Here is a 19,031-nt window from a genome sequence, read left to right as displayed (position 1 = left end):
CCGCAGTGCTCCTGCATAGCTGTGTGTGGCCTATCCTTGCCATAACCCAAATCAGGTGCTTGCTGCCCTTTGCTGGTTTAAATACTTATTTTTCGTTTTTTTAGCACGCGGTGCCCCTCTGTAGCCTCAACTCTGTGCCACTTTTTTCTGTTAAGAACTGTCTTAATTCTTGTTCCCAGAAAGGAAGAGGCAGCAGTGAACTTGCCTCCTACTGTATTCTTTTTTAACATTCTTTTTTGTTTTTGTTGCACAGACACGAATTTGTAATCTGTCTGCTTACTTAAAAGAAATGTGTTTAAAGATTCTTCTTTCTCTTCCCCTCCCTATATTGAATTTAATTCATTGTAAACTTCTGAAAATATCTCTGCTTTCATTGCCTTCGGATGCAGATAGCAAATACACACTCGATTCCAGTTTGTGCGGGCATGAGAGAAGTAAGGGACACTAAAGAATGATCTAGCCATGATAAAGGCAAAATGAATTCCTGTGTGTTTTCCAGCATTTATCTGAAACTTGCTAAATTACTCATCCATGACCTTACATAGCCCATACATATAGTCTTCAGGCCAAGATGAAGACAGTGTACCTTCCCAAACACTGATCTCCTTCTCTTGGTAATCAGCAACTTAGAGAATCATTTTCATGTCCTTCCCATAATGCACAGATGTTGCCATAGAGATCTCCTTTCCTTTGCTTGTGTTATATTTCCACATTATTTGCCCACCTGGGCATTGAGAGGCACCTTAAAGACTATCAGACGCCTAGCAGGTGACTTTTGTAGAATGATCTCCCACTATTTATTTGGGCCACTGAACGGCTGTGTAATTGCCCAAAAATATATTTTTCCCATCTTTTCAGCCACATTCCCTTCTTGTGCTGTGGAGATGGCTGTTTTGATTGTTGTACTTTTACAAAAACAAGGGAACCCAGAAGGTAGATAAGGACCTTGGGTAACAGTTTAGTATTAGAACAGTGGTCCTTAAACGCAACAGTTTAGTAAATAGGATAATTATAGACTTGAATCAGTACTATAATGTGAATGTCCAGCCGGACAATCAATTTAATAAATCAAAAATGTCAAAGAGCAAAAATACAAACGTAGCAATTACGTGGGACACAATCCTGCATCCTACATGAACACATGACAAATACATTTAGAACAAAAACATATCAGGCAAGACGGGGTAGCTTGGGGAGTATTGAGCACAATTTCTAACAAGCTTAGAGAAACCGTAACTGCACTTTTTTTATCACGTGCGATTAACGTGCAAACTGTTTACATCAGTCGATGACGTTTCGATCCTTTAAAAACAATAATAGGATCATCATCAGGACAGTTAAGGTGCAAGCCTGAATCAATGAAAATAGCCTGTGGAAAATGAGGAAAAAGGAAGGAGATTAGGGAACGTCTAATACAGAGCCGTAAAACATTGTGCCAGCCATGGGGCAGTCAAGGTGTGAAGCAAACGCAACATGCACATGGTTGAGTGTACACCGACCATGAAGTGGCGAAAGGTTAGACTTAGGAAGGTGATGCACGGTGACAATTAATGAAGTGCCTATATAAAGAATAAAATCACCGGAATGCTTGCAGCAAAAGATACACAACAAGCACGTGGTACGTCTGCCAAGAAGGTACGAGTAGCTGATGGACAGAGGGCTTGGTTGTGAGCGAGTGAACACCGTCAAGCGGGAAACGGAGAACTACAGGCAGTGTGGACTGTGCAAGGGTACGACGGGTGATATCGTGCGCGTGGTACTTCTGCCGAGAAGGTACGAGTGGCTGATGGCCTGAGGGCTTGGTTGTGAGCGTGAGAGTTGCGCCAAGTGGGGCAAGGAGAACTTCAGGCAGTGTCGGATGCGCTAGGGTACAAGAGAGCGATTAATGGTGTGAAGGCTGCGCAAATATGGGTATGCTGGATGGGCTAGAAGGCGTAGAACGTAGCGCGCTAGTGATAGGGGCGAACAATAGTGGATTAAGGGTAAGGTTCACCTGGCTAGTGCTTGCGGGAAAAGGATAGCCGTACGCGGACTCAGGAGGGGCCGGAACCGCAGTAATGATGGTTCTAAGGGAATGGCGAACCATGCGTTAGGTGCCGGGATGGCTGGTCCAATATTGTGTTAAAAGGTGATTAGCTATGCGAAAGTCCTCACCTGTGGATAAGGTGGTGAAGATATTCAGGCGTTTTTCAGCAATATGTGATAGTATACTCAATAAATTAGCATGTGGCGATGCACTGCACGGTAAGGAAGGAAAAAAAGGTTTAGGACCCATTTCATGAGGAGTAGCAGGGGGTCGGGTGACTGAACAGTACAGCGCTCTTACCAGAATGATGTGAGATCCGATGCTCAATATCTGGGAACCAGCCGACCAATAAGGTTGCATAGATTTATAGTGAACAGTGACTCCGCGTATTGGCAGCCATGTTGGGTGAGGGTTTATGCAGAAAATAGAGGACAGACTTTCCACGGCAGAGATAAGACTAGAGAGCCGATCGGTTGCATGGTTTGATAGAGGGTTAGTTAACCCAACTCAATGGTACTAATAAAATACTACTGATAATCATAATAAAGGGAGCAGAATCCGCGTGGGGTGAATCGAGCCCTCGCTGCATTTGGGACGCTCAGGGTTGAGCCATAATAACGCATGAGGTGTTAGTTGGAAGTGTCTCAGGGCAGATTCAATTGGAAATACGAATTATTGAGCAGACAACAGGGAAAGCCATAGATTTAAAGTGTTTAAAACAATTCATGCCACTATAAAAACCGTATGTGACAAGTGAATTTGCGGTAATGGCATATAAGTGACATAGTGAGTGAACACTTAAAATCATAAACATGTTAATGAGATTGTATTAACGGGGCACGCTGGCAGCAAACCATATTCAGAGTTAGAACCATACTATGGGTCCAAGGAGAGGTCTAGAGCAGGGTGGTCCAATCCTCATTCCGGTTCAGTCCATTCCTAATGCTGTTCATGCGGATGATCAGTCTAAGCTCCTCTTTATTCAGGAGTTGCGCAATGTCTTCACCTCTTGGAGGTTGTTTCACAATGTTAATGACTGTCCATATGATGTCATCCTCATTATGGCCGGCATCAGTGAAGTGATCCACTAAAGGCGCATTGGGAGTTTTGCAGCGCACTCTACTCCGGTGTTGTCCAATTCGGATCTTCACTTTTTATGTTGTTTGGCCAATGTAAATAAGCAGGCAGGGACATTGAATCACATTGCAAGTATTACAGTTTGAGAATGATCTTTATTTGATTATCACATTATTGAAGGTGAATTCTTTGCCTTCCATGGTAAAATCACAGACCTTACAATTGCCACTTTTAGCGTGTCCAATTAGTGGTTCGAGACCCCAGTGTGCATCAAGGGTGGTGGCTGGATGGGCGTTAGGTAGAGCTGCCCGTACAAGATGGTCTTTAAGATTGCGGCTTTTGCGTAAAGCAAAGAGTGGTCGTTCAATGCTAAGGTTGTCTGCGTTCACAGTGGGCCAGTGTTTTATGATAGATTTGCGGATGGGGTTAGAGATAGGAGAGAATGTGGTCACACAAACTATGCGATTGTTATCAGACTTGATTTTGGGGGAGAGCAAGATCTCTCTAGGGCAATACCAGGCTTGTTTCGTGATTGTTGTGTATGGCTCTGATATGATATTTCCAAGAAGTCATGGAGCACGTGTGCAATCACAAACAAGAACACATTAATCTAGAGTACGAAATACACAAAACAGCCTGATGCGCGAGTAGCTGCATCTGTGGTTTCACTTCAACAGAGCATGACCAGTAATGTGAGCGTGTGGTCTCTATGTATACACTAAGCATCATCTGATTTCAACTTTGAGATCACCTAAAGGAAATATTCTATTTGATAATCCTAAATGTTAAATATAGAAAGGTTCATGTAAACTACTGCAATTAAAATGAAGTTGGAGTGATCAAAAATGCCCCTCACTAGTACAAATGTAAAGAATGAAGGGAAGCAAATTGAATGTGATCACATTTATTGAAAGACTTAACGTCGCCTCCTATTTTGTTTAACAGCTGAAAACGTGCTGGGAGCTATATCCAAAAGGTACTTAAACTAACAAATATACTCTCTTACCTTTACTTCTACGCTTGGAGTCTTTTTGCCACTTTTCTGGACTCTATTAAAAATATCCAAGTGTACTCCAGTGAAGCTCTTAACGTCGTATCTAAAGTGGCATTTTCACACTTGGAAACATTTACACATATATTTATATCCCCAGCAAAAAACTCTTCTTCTCACAATCCCACTGTCAACACCAATGTACTCCCGCCCTTGATAGGAGTAACTCTCTAGTCACTTCCATGACGGTACTGGGCCTTGCAGAATTTTATGAATACCCCATTATAGCAAGATTGAGGGTGTTCATCAAATTTCCAAGGCATCTTTACCCGGGAAACGCCTACTTCCGGCCCATAAAAGCAGGTTTTCTCTGACGTAATTGTACAACTTAGTAGTTTGTCGAGGTAATATTTAGCAGGTTTGGTCTACTTTTTCAATAGAATTATCGATCGTTCCAGGATTATTACTTCTTCACTTACCTGTCGCTAATCCCTTGTCCTCCAAAAAGGCTTTCACATTGAATAATTAAATCACTGAACGGGAAGAGACATGGCTTGTTTTGCACACGCCCTAATGCATTTTGACATAGGCCTAATCCTCATAGTTTCAATTCTCTATTCTTAACTAACAAATGTAAACTTCTCAGAGCATTTGCTTTCACTGCTGCCAATTCCTGCATGGGTACTGAGGGTAGACACGGAGCAAAAGTGCACAGTTCACTGCGTCGAAAAAGATACACTGTCCACGTAACGTTGATGCATTCACTGATGTTACAATTGCTCATAGGGTAACTAGAGAGGAGTGGGGCTTCTGTGTACTTACTGACGAGGGGGGCTTCACGTGAAATAATGGTATTAAATCGATTGCGGAGTATGACTTTGAACATAAGGTGTTTGGGGTCCTCAGCTAAGAAACAATGTGTCTTCTTGTTTGAAGAAACAAGAAATGTACATTGAATGCCTACAGGAGGCTCACATGACTGCATTGAAAGTTGGAGAAGTGGTGGCATGGGCAATTATACGTAACATACTGTGCCTACTCGAGAGGTACCCTAGTAAGGATAGCATCAGGAGTCTCTTTTGTGGGGCATTGCTCCCTTATAGACCGGTAGGGCAGACACACGGTTCCGGAGGGGACTCTAGATGGTAGACTCCTGGTACCTGCAAATGTCTATGCACCAAATGATATCTAGGTGGCTTTTCTGGATGGTTTGGGTCCCCTCTGCCTACAGTATTCTGCATTGGCCTGTCTCTCGTGGTCGACTTTCACATGGCACGTAACTGTAAGAGGGATAAATCCCATCCTCCAATTCGGGGGTCCCCAATTTTGTTGCTTTTGTTGCTAGCTACTAAGTTTTCAGGATGGCTGCTAAGATGGTCACAAGAAGCATGCAGTTTTAATACACGTAATTTATTGTTTGAGGTCTTGACCTTGACAGGAGTGAAGGCTGGGGTTCCTTCAATGAGACTGCATTGTAGATCAGTGGTTCTTAACCTGTGGTCCGGGGAGCCCTGGGGGTCTGCGACTACTTTGTGGGAGCAGTGCAAGTGCATCAAACAGATTGTAGAATGGACGATGAGTGGCCTCAATTGAATTTAGAAAAGCTCCAACCTTCCCATTAAAAATTACATTTAGATTTTTTTTATATTTGTTTGTGAATTTATTAAAGTATTTTATTATATGTGTATTTGTTTAATGAATGCTTGTTTCTGTATTCTTTATGTATTGCTTTGTGGTTCAAATCATTGAAAATGCATAGACAGGGGTCTCCAGCTTCTAGTAATCACTCAGTGGGAGTCTCCAGATTTCAGTCATGATTAAGCGGCGGTCCAGGGAAATCAAAAGGTAAAAAGCCACTGTTGTAGATGATGCAGCTGGCCTTGAAGAGTATGCACACGAGCAGTGGGTGGCAATGGAAGCCCACAAGGGTTGGCTTCATACTCTTGAACCTACAGAGGCCTTTGGCTAGGCATGCGGCCTCCTGAAGGATGCTTTATAGGGGACATGCTGGTAAGCAGAGTGTTGCATCCGGCTGAATAAATAGTAGTCACATTGTTTTCAACAACAAGGTAAAATTAAGAAAATTAGAGTGTGATTTCATAAAGATTAAAATGGGAACTTAACTTTGGATACTGAGAAGTAATGCGGACCAGTGCTTAATTTGAGGCAGTGGTTTCTGGTGCTTAGCACCGGCACTTAATCATCAACAACGGCGCTTTTCATGAGGACCAATTAAGGACACATTCATTTATGATAGGCACAGGGAGATCAATTGATTTACCCAGAATGACAGGCTGTTGAGCCGACACCAAGACTCGAACCTGGTTCCCCAGCTCTGAAGTCAACAACTCTGGCCATTACACCACAACCTCTCCCCACTTTCTTGGTTAGGAGGTGGTTCTGTTTTAGCTGGCACCAACAGAAGAAATGGGCTGGTGCAAGCTGCCTCCCGACGAGAGCCCCGGCACTTATGTTTTTTTACTAGTTAACCACTGATGCGGACACAATCAAACTGGTAAAATGTTGTTTCCTATCTTTTAAAATCAAATCCTGCAGGTGTCGGAGGAGCAAGCCCTGTCATGGTGCAAAGAAAGAGACGCATCTTATTTTGAAGTGAGTGCTAAAAATGATCTCAACGTGGACCAGGCCTTTGAAAAATTAGCGATGAACGCATTTCAGAGGGTGAGTGTGGAGGACCTTGAGTTTCTAACCATTTAAAATAAGGAATTCATTACATTATAATGTTTAAATTCTAATGACTATTATCCTGTTATTGTAGATAATGGCTGCTATGGTTATTGCTAAGCTCCATCATCTAAGAATCTAAAAGTTTGAAGATATTTTTGTTTTGGCAATTTTAACCAAGAACGATTTGCACTCTGGAGATGTGTTCATTGAGGCAGACAGACTAGATCAATCTCTGCTCTCCAGCCGACACTGCATATGAAATCTGGGCACACAGAGATGGGCTGATATGACATATCTCATACAGTGAGAAGGATACAGCAGCTAGGTGTATATGAATTTTTGTTCAAAGTCTCAAACGTGACATGCTTAAAATTTCCAAACTATGGATCCAGTATTTCAAAAAAATTCACTTTACATTTCTGAAAAATGCACATTCTATAGGTCATCTTGGGGTGACTTGTTTTAACCCTACATGTTTTCCATACCCCCATTGCCCTATGAGTCAGTGTATGGTATAAAATCACACTTGTTTTTAAAATATGTAACTGTAAGTTGACTAAACTTCACATAAATGTCAATGCTAGATGCCAATTTCACACCTTCCCACATTTCCACGGTAAACATCCTTTTGTACGCTGTCATTACACCACGTACCATTACTACGCAAGCGTTACAATGCATGCGCTGTAATAACGCGTAGACTTTACTGCGCATGTTATTACTTTGCTTGCGCTGTTACAACGCATGCGTTGTAATGCGTGTATGAATGGCGGGAGTCGAGGAGGCAGCGATGACTAATTGTAGTGAGGAGGAGGCCAGAAAGACGGCGTGGTGGAAGGAGAATAGGTGACAACAGCATCGAAGGAGGGGCACGAGGGGCTCCGGGCACCCACCGAGGAGAGAGAGGTAAGAGGGACTGTTTAATTTTGAAGGGTTTGTGTTTGAGGAGTAGTGTTTTTAGTTTAAGGGTAGTGTTTTGGGTCCTGTAGGGTAGTGTTTGTGTGTAGGTACAGGAGTGGGGGATGGGGAGGGTCGTGCAGGGGTTAGTGTTTTAGGGATTAGTGTAGTGTTGTGGTGTTTGTGTAGTGTAGGGTAGTGTCGGGGGGTCGTGCAGGGTAGTGTTAAAGTGTAGGGAGCGGTTTGGGGGTAGGGGAAGGGTCGTGCTTGGGGTTTTGTTTTAGGGCTTAGGGTAGTGTTGTATTGTTTGTGTAGTGTAGAGTACTGTTGTAGGGAATTAGGGTAGTGTCAGGGGGTCGTGTAAGGGAAGTGTTTGCGTGTAGGGGCAGGACTGGGAGTAGGGGCAGGGTCGTGCTTCGGGTAGTGTTTTAGGGTTTAGAGTAGTGTTGTAGTATTTGTGTAGTGTAGAGTACTGTTGTAGGGAATTAGGGTAGTGTCGGGGGTCCTGCAGGGTAGTGTTTGGGAGTAGGGACAGGACTGGGGTACAGGGCAGGGTAGTGCTGGGGGTAGTGTTTTAGGGTTTGGGGTAGTGCTGTGGTGTTAGTGTAGTGTACGTTACTGTTTTAGTGTTTAGTGTAGTGTTGGGGGGTTGTGATGGGTAGTGAATGAGTGTAGGGACCGGAGTGGAGGAATGCGTATGTTCGTGCAGGGTGTATAGTGATTTAGGGATTAGGGTAGTGTAGTGGTGTTTCAGTAATGTAGGGTAGTGTAGCGTTTGAGTGTTTTGGTAGTGTTTTCCATTTTAAGATGTGTAGGGTAGTGTATTTCTATTTGTTATTTATTGTAGTGTTGTGTTTTAAACATTTTAAAAAAGGGGTTAAATGTCTTTTTTTTAATATGACACGTTAGTCCGCATACCATTTTTATTACAAGGCAAGTTTTTACTTCGTATACATTAACACTTTCAATGTAATGGTATGTGAACTAAAAACTGGCGTAGTAACGGTTATTGCTAAGTAATAACTGCGTAGTAATGGCATTAGAAGTAATGGCATGCGAAATAACGTGTCATATTCCATTTCCAATTTGTAGATCAAACGTGTGACTCATGTTAAACATTTGCACCCAAAAACGAACTCTAAGATATGTAGCCATGCATACCTGAAAATAATAAGTGTTAAAAAGTTCAGATTGTGAGAATATGTTGATCCTTTAAAGATCCTTACAGATTTTTATTGTAAGTACTGCAGCATCTTGCACAAAAAATAAATAACACACTGATGACTGTGGTCCTAATAGTCTGCTAGTTTATATGCATATGTCACATTTTTTATATAGCCCAACTATCAAGAGACACTAGTTAGCTAAAAGTAAGTCAACTGTTGTTAGCGTTTCTATCAGATGGCACAAAGTAAAAGAGTGTAAACCTACATACATATCATGATGAAGGTAGGCCACACGTTTGCTTTGCGTTTGCATCTGGAAATCACTCAGCAACTAATTGACGTCAGCTGCTATCCACCAAAGTTCTACAGGGCTGATGTCTTCTACTCCTCCCCTTGAACATTGTATGTTTTTCACACTAGTAGGGCTCCAACTGAGAAAGTTGAAAATGCTGGTTGGTAAAAGTTTTACGTTTCATGCTTGCTGGTACTTGTCTTAGGCAACCTATGCTAATTCAATAACTGCAAATTGTACTTGTGCTCTAGGCAAATGGGGACATACTACCTACGTAGACCCCAGAAATGTCATGGGGTTTAATCTTAAAACAACATAAACAGCAATATTCTGTTTATGAGTGGGCGGATGGCGATGAGGTATTTACAGCACTAAGTAAATACTGACACCGGGGAATACATTATTGACCAGGAGTGTCACCTGACACCGGGCGGAGCACCCCACAAGGTCAAAGAATATCTCCTGACAGATGTAGTATACCAAAGTGGAGGAGCAGATTAAGGCATACACCAGGAAAGAACAGATACAGAGTAAAGCACAGGAACAGGATACAGAAGGCAAGCAACCTTAGCACAAACAAACAGGGAACGACTAATAATGGACAAACACTCTGGGTTACAGCTTGGGTTGTACACAGGTAAGACTCAGACCTTCCCATAGCAACAGGGAATGTCAATGCCTCTGTGCAGATTACTCTTACAGATAAACACACTGCAAGCCCCATAGAAAGAAGGCAGCAGAACCGATTATGTCTCTTGACCCCCTGGGCACAAACAAGGATTGTACTTACATACACAAGACAAGACAAACCCTTATGGGTCCAGGTGGAGACACAGTGGAAATTCCTAAGAAAAATAGAAATAGAAATGGCACAGTGTCACAGATAAGGGGAGTTAAGACTACATATAACACAAGACAAAGGATGGGGCAGGAATTGCCTTTTGGAAACCATGAGCCACCCTCTGTACATAGGAATGCACCTATAAACAAGTGAGGACCAAATAGTACACTTACCAGACACAAGAGCCCAAGAGGAAAATACAGAACAAGCACTAGAATGTAACCTAAGAGCTATAGGAAATAGCCAGGAGCAAGGTATTCATATGAAAACTGGAGAGCAGGCAAGTCAGCACAAGGTTCCTAGTCACGATTTCACCATCCCATCCGACGGAGAGGAGGGCGAAGAGGGAAACACAACCATGGATGAGGGGTTGTCCGCCTCACCTGACGTCCGTCGTCTCCTTCCCTTACAGCCCGGTGTCTGGGAAACGGAGGGAGACCTGATATGGGACACCGATACGCCTTATGGTGATACCTATCCCTTTAAGGAGAAGGCGTCCGCTGAAGGCACCACCCAGCCCTCCAACGTCGCCCTCGCCCGACCAATCTCGCGGACACAGCCTCACTGGAGCGAGGCTTAAAACCCCGGAAGCAGCGAAGGTGTTTGGTTCATGGACGCCTCGGGGCTGGAGACGGAGACGCCGGGAGACACCACACCGCTGCTGTTGGAAGATGCCACGGAGCGGAGTGTAAGCAGAAAGCCAGGAGGCCATCGATATCCCGCTGTGCCCAGCCACGTTCCTGGAGGAGCGTGGCTTCACCAGGTACGTGAACCCTTGGCGGGGTGGGTAGGGAAACAGGAGAAGGATAGCGAATAACGCGTCCCTCTCGTGTTTAATCTCAACCTGTGTTACCCTTGCACTTGCTCACGGCCCGCAGTAATTAGGAACAGCACTGGTGATCCCTCACTCCCTTTCCCTAAACAAACATATTAGCAAACCGTCTCACACTTGCTTGTTGTCTTCTTTGCCCGAGTGCCACATAAACTCCAGAGGAGGAAGAAGACGGAAGGAGCCCCAGCCCCTAGGACCAAGGACCGGATAAGAAGGATTATCTCCCTTGAAGAGGACTCTTCTGTGCTTATATTTTTTGGGTCTCTGGCGACCCCTAAGAGACGAGTTTATAGGAAAATAAAGCCCAGTTTAATCCGACTTGGTGTGGACATCGGTCCTTGTCGTACCGCTAACCCGGTGTCCCCGCTACAGAACTGTAACAATCAAGAGAATGGAACTTTAAGGGAACTAGAGATAACATTAGAACCCCTAAGAAAGGGAACAATCTAGGGGCGAAATGAGGAGACTAAGGAGAAAATATAAGAACTAAGGTAGAAGCAAAAGGAATAAATAAAGGGCAATACTAGCAAGAACAAACTGGGAACATTTAGAAAGGAAGCAGCTCAGGGGCTGCACTAAAGGGTATAACAAAGGCAGACAAGGGAGAAACGTAAAAGCAAACGAGGGCTGGGATAATCTGAAGCAGGCTGCACAGGAACAAGACATATGTTATTGTCTGAAGCAAGGCAGGAACTGGACTGGAAAACAAGCAACAAGAGGTCTGGTACACAGAGAAACAAACTTCCATGCACGAACAAGGAGCTTCAGCAAATTGCAGCTTATAAGCAGTTCCAGGCAGCAGGTAGCCTATGGCAGAGTCACATGGCTGGGATGCACAAGACTGGCCACAAGTGTGTGCAAGTACAGTCTCTCACGTCCTGGAGGAGATAATTCAGTGCTGAGGAACAGCAGGACTACTCCCATAGAGAGCAGATTCCAGGTCTTATTGAATACTTGGTAGTGCATTATGGAACCTGAAGTCTATGGAAGCATATGTAGGCTTTCAGTTGCATTCAAGATTAAATGGGAAGCAGGCAGGAGTCAGAGAGTGACTTTGGATGAGTTTTAATGGTGATTTACAGGCTGCAGATGGTCCATGTAAAGCATCCCCCAGAGGTGGAACGATGGAATTGTAACAAGGATTGTTAAATTGCTCCTATTCTCAGCTGTTCTTGAGAAGTTGGTGTTTTCCATGCCAAATTCTGCATGCAGTAGAATTATATCTTCTTTTCACATGTTGAATTTAGGCCGGGGAAAATTGAAGGGTGGCAAGTACTTACTACATAATACATAATTTCTATCCATGCACAAACTGGGATTTACAAATGGGCCTGAATTTCATGGTCCATTTGTAATCTGTGCCAAGGTGTGTAGAATAAAGATCTGTAATAATGTTTACAAAGGTGCAGAACATACAGACCATTCACTAATCACTGCAGGGAAGGAGCTGAACAGCTTAGCATGACACAGTTATGGTTTTGTTTTGGAAATACTCATTGTAGGAAGGTGGAATCTGACTGCATGGTTACCCCCACTTTTTTCCTTGTGTTTGGTGGTTTTCGACTTAGTTTGACTGGGATCCTGCTAATCAGGACCCCAGTCTATCTGCGTTCTCCCTAAATTAGTTGTTCATGTACTTTAAGTACACTCCAGATTGGATTCTGGGGTACCCTTATAAGTCCCTAGTATATGGTATACTATATACAAAGGGCCTAGGTACCCCAGAGGCCTCTCATGGGCTGCAGCATGTATTATGCCACCCCTGGGAGACCATTCAAAATGACACAACAGGTCTGCTACAGCAACCTGTGTAAGGTGGTGTATGAACCCCATAATTAGATATAGGTTCACTATATCTATTCCATATCACTGCACATATAAACCTATCAGTCACCCCTATGGCAGGCCTTATCAATCCTGAAGGCAGGGTGCTGGGTTTTATGTGAGAGGGTGCCCATGCATGAGCAGAGCCCCTCTGCAGCCTTCGGAACCTATATTCCGGGGTTGTTTGTGATGCAGCCAACAATCATCTCACTCAACACTATCCCAACGTCCACGCAAAATTGGTTAACCAAGAACCATCTCCTGCTCAACACCTCCAAAACGGAATTCCTGCTCATCTCTCCACCCTTCCCGGTTCAAGCGGCGCCTTGGGTAGGTTAACGGCCAATCCCGGCAGCACCTAACACGACACCAGAATCTTGGTGTCCGGGCAGCGCAGCGAACACGGACAGAAGCAGGGATATACACTCTGATAGGTTCCCAATTGATACATGGCGAGACCGTTTCCCATATCATAGGTAATATATGCATCCACCACACTGTGTAGATAATTAACACTTTCAATAGGTCCTGAAGAATTGCCAAGGATCACTAGGACCGCTAGGCATGAAACATGTTGACCTCCACAGAAGAGCATAGCTAAGCCGAACCTTTACGTCAGCTAGCTGCCACTCTGTTTTTGTTTTTAATCAAGTGGATAGCCATCCTTAATAAAGTTTCATTTTTGGATTCTCCAACTTGTTTTAATCACCAACACTTACCCACATCTACACCACTAGACCCCTCACACACACTTCACCATACGGCCAGGAACAGAAGATCTCCGATAAAGAGCCCCTTTAAGGGTGCCCGTCGGGAATTGCAGCGCCGTCCCGACGAGGAGCAGGTCCATATGATGAAGCATGACACCTAGCTTGCTTGGTGTGTGAGGACCCTAGTTCCGACTAGAGGAATTCCCTTCCTCTTCCTTACGGTCTCCTTGTCACCTACACCCTCTCTCTTCCTTCCACCTGAGGAACTGCATACTCTTCATTTTTTCAACATCTCCCCACCGAACCACATCTGCAACCTAAATCTCTGGCTGACTCACCTCACTGCTTTCAACTGCATTCCGATCATCATAGACTCAGCCAAATCTCTCGGAGTCACCGTGGTCCAGCACCTGGATATGGAAATTCATATCAACAATATATGTAAGGGAGCCAACCACTTGATGAGGACTCTTAGAAATAGCAAACCTTTCCTACCACAAAATGATTTAAAGCAGGTGGTCCAAGCGCTTGTCCTGCCGAGACTAGATTATGGCAGGGCTACCCTCTGTGACCTTACCAAATATGCCTTGGCTCCCCTAAGGGCCTCGCTGAACACCGCGGCTAGACTGGTCACTGGCTCCAAAAGAAATGAGCACATATCCCCAGTACTAAAATCTCTCAATTGGGTAACCCATGAAGCACAAATTCAGTTGAAAATTGCAGCTCTGGCGCACAAAGCCCTTCACTTCAATACTCCCAGGTACCTGGCGCAAATTGGAAGCCAAAAGATTCCTAATGAGTACATTCTTACCTTAAGAGGACTAGGCCCACTTAATCGTTGACTTTGTTCCTATTACCATTGTACTTCCATTCGATACGGCGCCTCATTTCTGCATTTTATTAACACCCTTCGTTGTTTGCTTACATTTGGTTATTGTACTATCTTCTTTTTCCCAAGTGGAGTTCGATATTGCATTACTGCATATTATTACCCCCCTTCGTTGTTCACTTGCACCTGTTTATCATATTATTTTCCTTTTCCCAATTGATGCTCGTTATTGCATTCATGTCCTCTCTTCCATCCTACTGTAAAGTGCTCTGTTATCCCTCGGGATCTTGTTCGCGCTATATAAAACTTTAAAAATAAATAAAATAAATAAATATACTCTTAGTGCATTATACCCTCGCGGTAAATGCTAACTTTAAAACGGCTGCATGGAAACATGTCGTGTTTGGTGTCAAACACCTTGGAATCCTACCTCCACACCAGTAACTGGTGTGGAGGTATGATTCCACCCTACTAGAGGGAGAAATATGACAGTACCGGTACACCCAGTACCAACTTCACAAACCCTGGCATTACAAAATGGATGCTGCCAGCCACAGACACGAGTCTGCCCTCCTGCTGCTGGACGAAACTCCGGCAGGGGACGGCTGGACAATAGGTTTCCTGTCACAGGGAGGTGTGACCACCTCTCAGACAGGCTTTAGTGTATTGGGGCTGGGTGGGTGCACTCTGAGAGTGCTTTGATGTCTGCACTAGGGGCACATTTGGTGTCCCTGTGCATAGTCCATTTCAAACCGGTTGCAGGGGCTAGCAGCCCCTGCTCTGGCACGAAACTGGACAAAGGACATGGGTGTAGCCACCCCTCTGTCCGGACCCTCCCATAGGTGGGTCCCCAGAGTTTGTCCCACCCATTCCTTGGGTATAAAGTAGGAACCCCTGGCTACAGGATTTTAGATTTACCTGGACGAAACTCTGCTACAGAAACCAAGTACTTTGACTATCTACACTATGCTGGATGACTGAAGAATCTCCCTTGGAGTAAAGGAGTTATCCCCTGCAAGGCAGGCACCTGAAACCTATCTGACCGGTTTGCATCTACGCAGCTCCTGAAGGACTCAGAAGATTTTTGCAACACAGGAGGTGGGTTCCTGTGGTCTCTGAGGTTGATCCGTGCTCTCAGCAATTCTGAGATCCGCATCCCTCGTGGGGACCGTGCAACCCAAACCCCTGGTCACCGTATACATTTGCAGCAGCACATGCTTTTGGTGACTCCTGAGGCTGTGCTTTGGGCTACTTGTAGTCCAGATCCCGAGCAGTATTTCCACTGAAGATGTCTGGCCTACACTCTACGAGTGTTCCGTGGGCTGGTTTTTTGTGATTCAGTTCGAGGTCCCTTCGCGATCCCTGGTCCGTCGACCTGTGGGTCCCTGAGAAGGGAACTTTGACTTTAAGTGGGCTTTCCTGGTTGCTCCAGATGTGCCCTGACTCTCCATCGCTTGGGGAGTCCCCAAGACCTTTCTGGTCCCCACCGAAGCATCTTTTCTCTGACCGTGTGGGTTGCAGTTGCCAAGGCTTGTTGGTCTCCAATCCGGACACTGATGCCCCAGCACTCGACATCCTTCGTGGGACAGCTCGCCTGCAGACTTTGGTCATCGTTGACGTCTCCTGGTCCCCGTGGCTGCAGAGTAAAAGCTTCACCTCCTCTCACCTGAAACACTCGACATTGGTGTGCATTAGTCTATTGTGCCCCTGGTCACTGTGAAGTGACCCAGACTCTGTCCCCTCTGCTTTCAGGTTCTTCTCAGCTCCGATCCAGTCTTGGATCACACCGGACACTTCTCATCTTCCCGGCAGCATCACTTCTTCGCATCATGCCGTTGAAATCAACGAGCGTTTCCGACACCAATTGACGAATATCACTTGTTGCTTAGCATGCGTTTAGTACGCATGCCATTACAACGCGGTCGTTAGTACGACCGCGTTGTTAGTTCGCATACCTTTACTACGCAATTCGGAACAACGAATTGCAGTAGGGGGGTGCTGGATGTTGGAATAGTATAATTTACTATTCCAACTCCAGTCTATGTGGACACTAGGGAAGGTGTTGGATTTTAAATCCAACACCTTCTCCCCCCTAACGCAAGTCGCTGTTCTGACTTGCATAGTAAAGGTTTGCAAAGTAATAACGCGGTCGTACTAACGTCCGCGTTGTAATGGCATGCGAAGTATCGCATGCGAAGTAAACGCTGTTTACCCCAATTGACCCCTATGCACCCGGCTCTCCTGGGATAGGTAACACGGGTACCTCGGTACTCTCAAGGGTGCTGGCCTTAGAATCTTCTATGTTCCAAAGGGTTTGCTTGAAGTCCTCTCCTAAGCGTCCTTAATCTTTAAAATTCCAACCGCGACTTACCCTTAGGATTGTACGGAGCTCGCGGCTGTGTTCTCACACTGTATGCGTCCCCCTTGGGTCCCCTGTGTCACTACCTTGGGTGGTTCCTTGGGGTCCCAGTGATTCTACGTGCACTAGGCACTGTTTCTAGTCAAGTCGTGGTTGTTATACCACTTTCAGTATATGGTTTGGTCTCCCCCTGGAGCCCCCTGTGTATTGTGCTATTTACTGTCGTTCTAGTGCTTTAATATTGTGCACCTTGTTCTCTAATCTCATAAAGAGGTTAGTAGAGAGTGTTTAGTAAAAAATACATATTTTATATATACCTTGTGTGGTTCTCCTTTCATTTGGTCATTCAGGAGGTTATAATCTGGTAAACCAAGCTGCTTTACATTCCTTCGAGGCTTAGCCTGAAGGCTGCTCTCCATAGCTACCACTAGGATATCTTTCAATAAAGGTTGTTGTTAACCTAATCATCAATAAGTGTCGTTTGGACTGGTGCAAGGTGCCCACTATAGCTAGTGTACAGCATATACCAGGCCAACTTCTCACGCTCATTACTCCCAAGAATAATCGTTTTGTCTTTAGGGGCCTTGTCATTGAAAATGCTGCAAGGAATATCCATGAAAGTAATAGAAAAGAGTACCTGCAATAGATTCAGTAGTGACTGGGAACTATTGGGGAAAGACTGAAGAATTAGCACAGAGCCCTGGATAGATGACAAAGAACCCCAGTAGCTGACACTCAAGACATTTGAGGAGGGAAAACAAAGAAAAGAAGCAGGGCAGGGGATGCAAAGTGAAGTGAGGCAATTGTTTCTGAAGTCCTGTAAGGAACAACAGACTGAACACATGAAAAAAGTGTGAAGGCGCTGATCACTGAGAGCTTAGCAGCAGTATGCAAGAGCTGAGGAACTAGGTACAAGTGCAGATGATAGCAAAAGAGCAATCTCAAGACTAGAGAATGATGGAGACTGATGTGGAAGGGTGGCAGTAAAGCCACATAGAAGAGTCCAGCCCTGCAGGGTTAGAGGATCGTCTGCCTAAGGTTGTATATCCAGCCACCTGGACACAGCCCAGAAAGAAAGGAGGCACTAGCTAGTGTTTATTACAAGAAAGGATAGCTGACATTGTTGGACATTACTTTTTCGCTAAGTTGAGGTTTCAAAGGAATTCAAAATGTACACTCAGTTGGGTCTCAAGGCGCATAAATCAACCCCTGAATTCTGATAGAGCCTTCATAACGCGAATGCAGAACCTTTGCATCCGCTGGGATTCAACAACCATGAAGATGCATAGCCGTAACACCTGCCTAAACATCTATTATAGGATTTAGAGTGGCTAGAAGTAAAGGATTGGGATCAGTGGAAAATAGGCCTAGCAGAACTATTCCCTTTTATCTTTGGAACTTCCAGCTGGAGGGCTCAGAATTTGTGAGAGCTGCCTGGAGCATTGCTAAGGAACCAGCACTAGTTCCTTCAGAGGGGCACCTCCAGGTCGAAGAAGATCCCCATCATCTGCCGAGAACCCTCAGAGCTTCCATACTGCCCCTTGTCATCTTCAACCTCTACACAGAGCCTTTTGGGGCTCTACTCTCCAATAAAGGCATCAAAAGTAATCAATATGCTGATGATACACAACTCTACTTAAAGGTTTCCACTGCTAAAAATATCCAGTGCCTCAAGCACTACCCGCACCTTATCCAGACCTGGATGTCCAACACCTACCTGAACTTCAACTTCACCACATTTACACAATTCCAGTAATTTGCTAAGAACAAGAAATATTACAAACCTGACATGAACCGTGACAGCTCTGAATTCCAACTTATACTGAATACAACACTTGGATTCACACTTGACACCAATCTCAGACTCAAGGCATTCAGTGTAATGCAATAGGTCTCGCATTTCCGAGAGTTTAAGCTATTGGCATTGTAAATGACAATGCCTTTTATTTATGTCTCAAAAGCCAACACATAAATAAACTGCATTTTCCTTTACAATGCTAATAGCTCAAACTCTTGCAAATGCGCTACCTAGTGCATTGCAAATGCTTATTTCTATTAGAAAGGTGGCAACCCTAGCAGTGAGTCATATGGAAGCAGTTAAGGCTGGATGCGTACGGCTGATTGGGGGGGGGGGGTGCACTGGAGGGGGTAGGAAGTAGGACTTTAATGGTTATGCGCTGAGGGGGGCTAGAGCGGGAGCATTAGGGATATGAATGGTTGAGCAGCGTTAGAAAAGATGGCAGGAGTGGGTTTTGTGATGGAAAGGAGAAGTGAGGTGCACTGGAAGGGCAAGGGCCCAAATGGGGTGGCCGGAGTGTGCAGCTTGGTGCACTGCGGTTAGAGGGGGACCTAGATTCATTGAAGCTGTAGCCATGGCAGAGAGTTCAGAGAAAGTGCCCATTGCTCTGGTGGGTTCCGAGGACGTGGAGCAGTGCTTGCCGACTATGAGTACCGCCGCTCCGGGGTCGTGCACAGAAAGTCTAATAGGCTGTGCGAAAC

The 19,031-nt window shown here is 44.8% G+C and overlaps 1 protein-coding gene across 3 annotated transcripts in view; it reads left to right on the top strand.

Annotated features, from left to right (window-relative positions):
• Window positions 1-19,031, top strand: part of RAB7B (RAB7B, member RAS oncogene family) — a 352,153-nt gene that overhangs the window by 313,565 nt on the left and 19,557 nt on the right. For all 3 annotated transcript variants that reach the window (XM_085625444.1, XM_085625366.1, XM_085625518.1), the window contains one exon: window positions 6,651-6,776. In XM_085625444.1, coding sequence (XP_085481570.1) covers window positions 6,651-6,776 — 126 coding nt within the window. The remainder of the gene's footprint in view (window positions 1-6,650; window positions 6,777-19,031) is intronic.

This window comes from Triturus cristatus, chromosome 1_1, assembly GCF_964204655.1.
Source record: "Triturus cristatus chromosome 1_1, aTriCri1.1, whole genome shotgun sequence".
Taxonomy (NCBI): domain Eukaryota; kingdom Metazoa; phylum Chordata; class Amphibia; order Caudata; family Salamandridae; genus Triturus; species Triturus cristatus.
The sequence above is the reverse complement of the archived record's forward strand: the minus strand, read 5'-3'. Positions and strand labels throughout refer to the sequence as shown.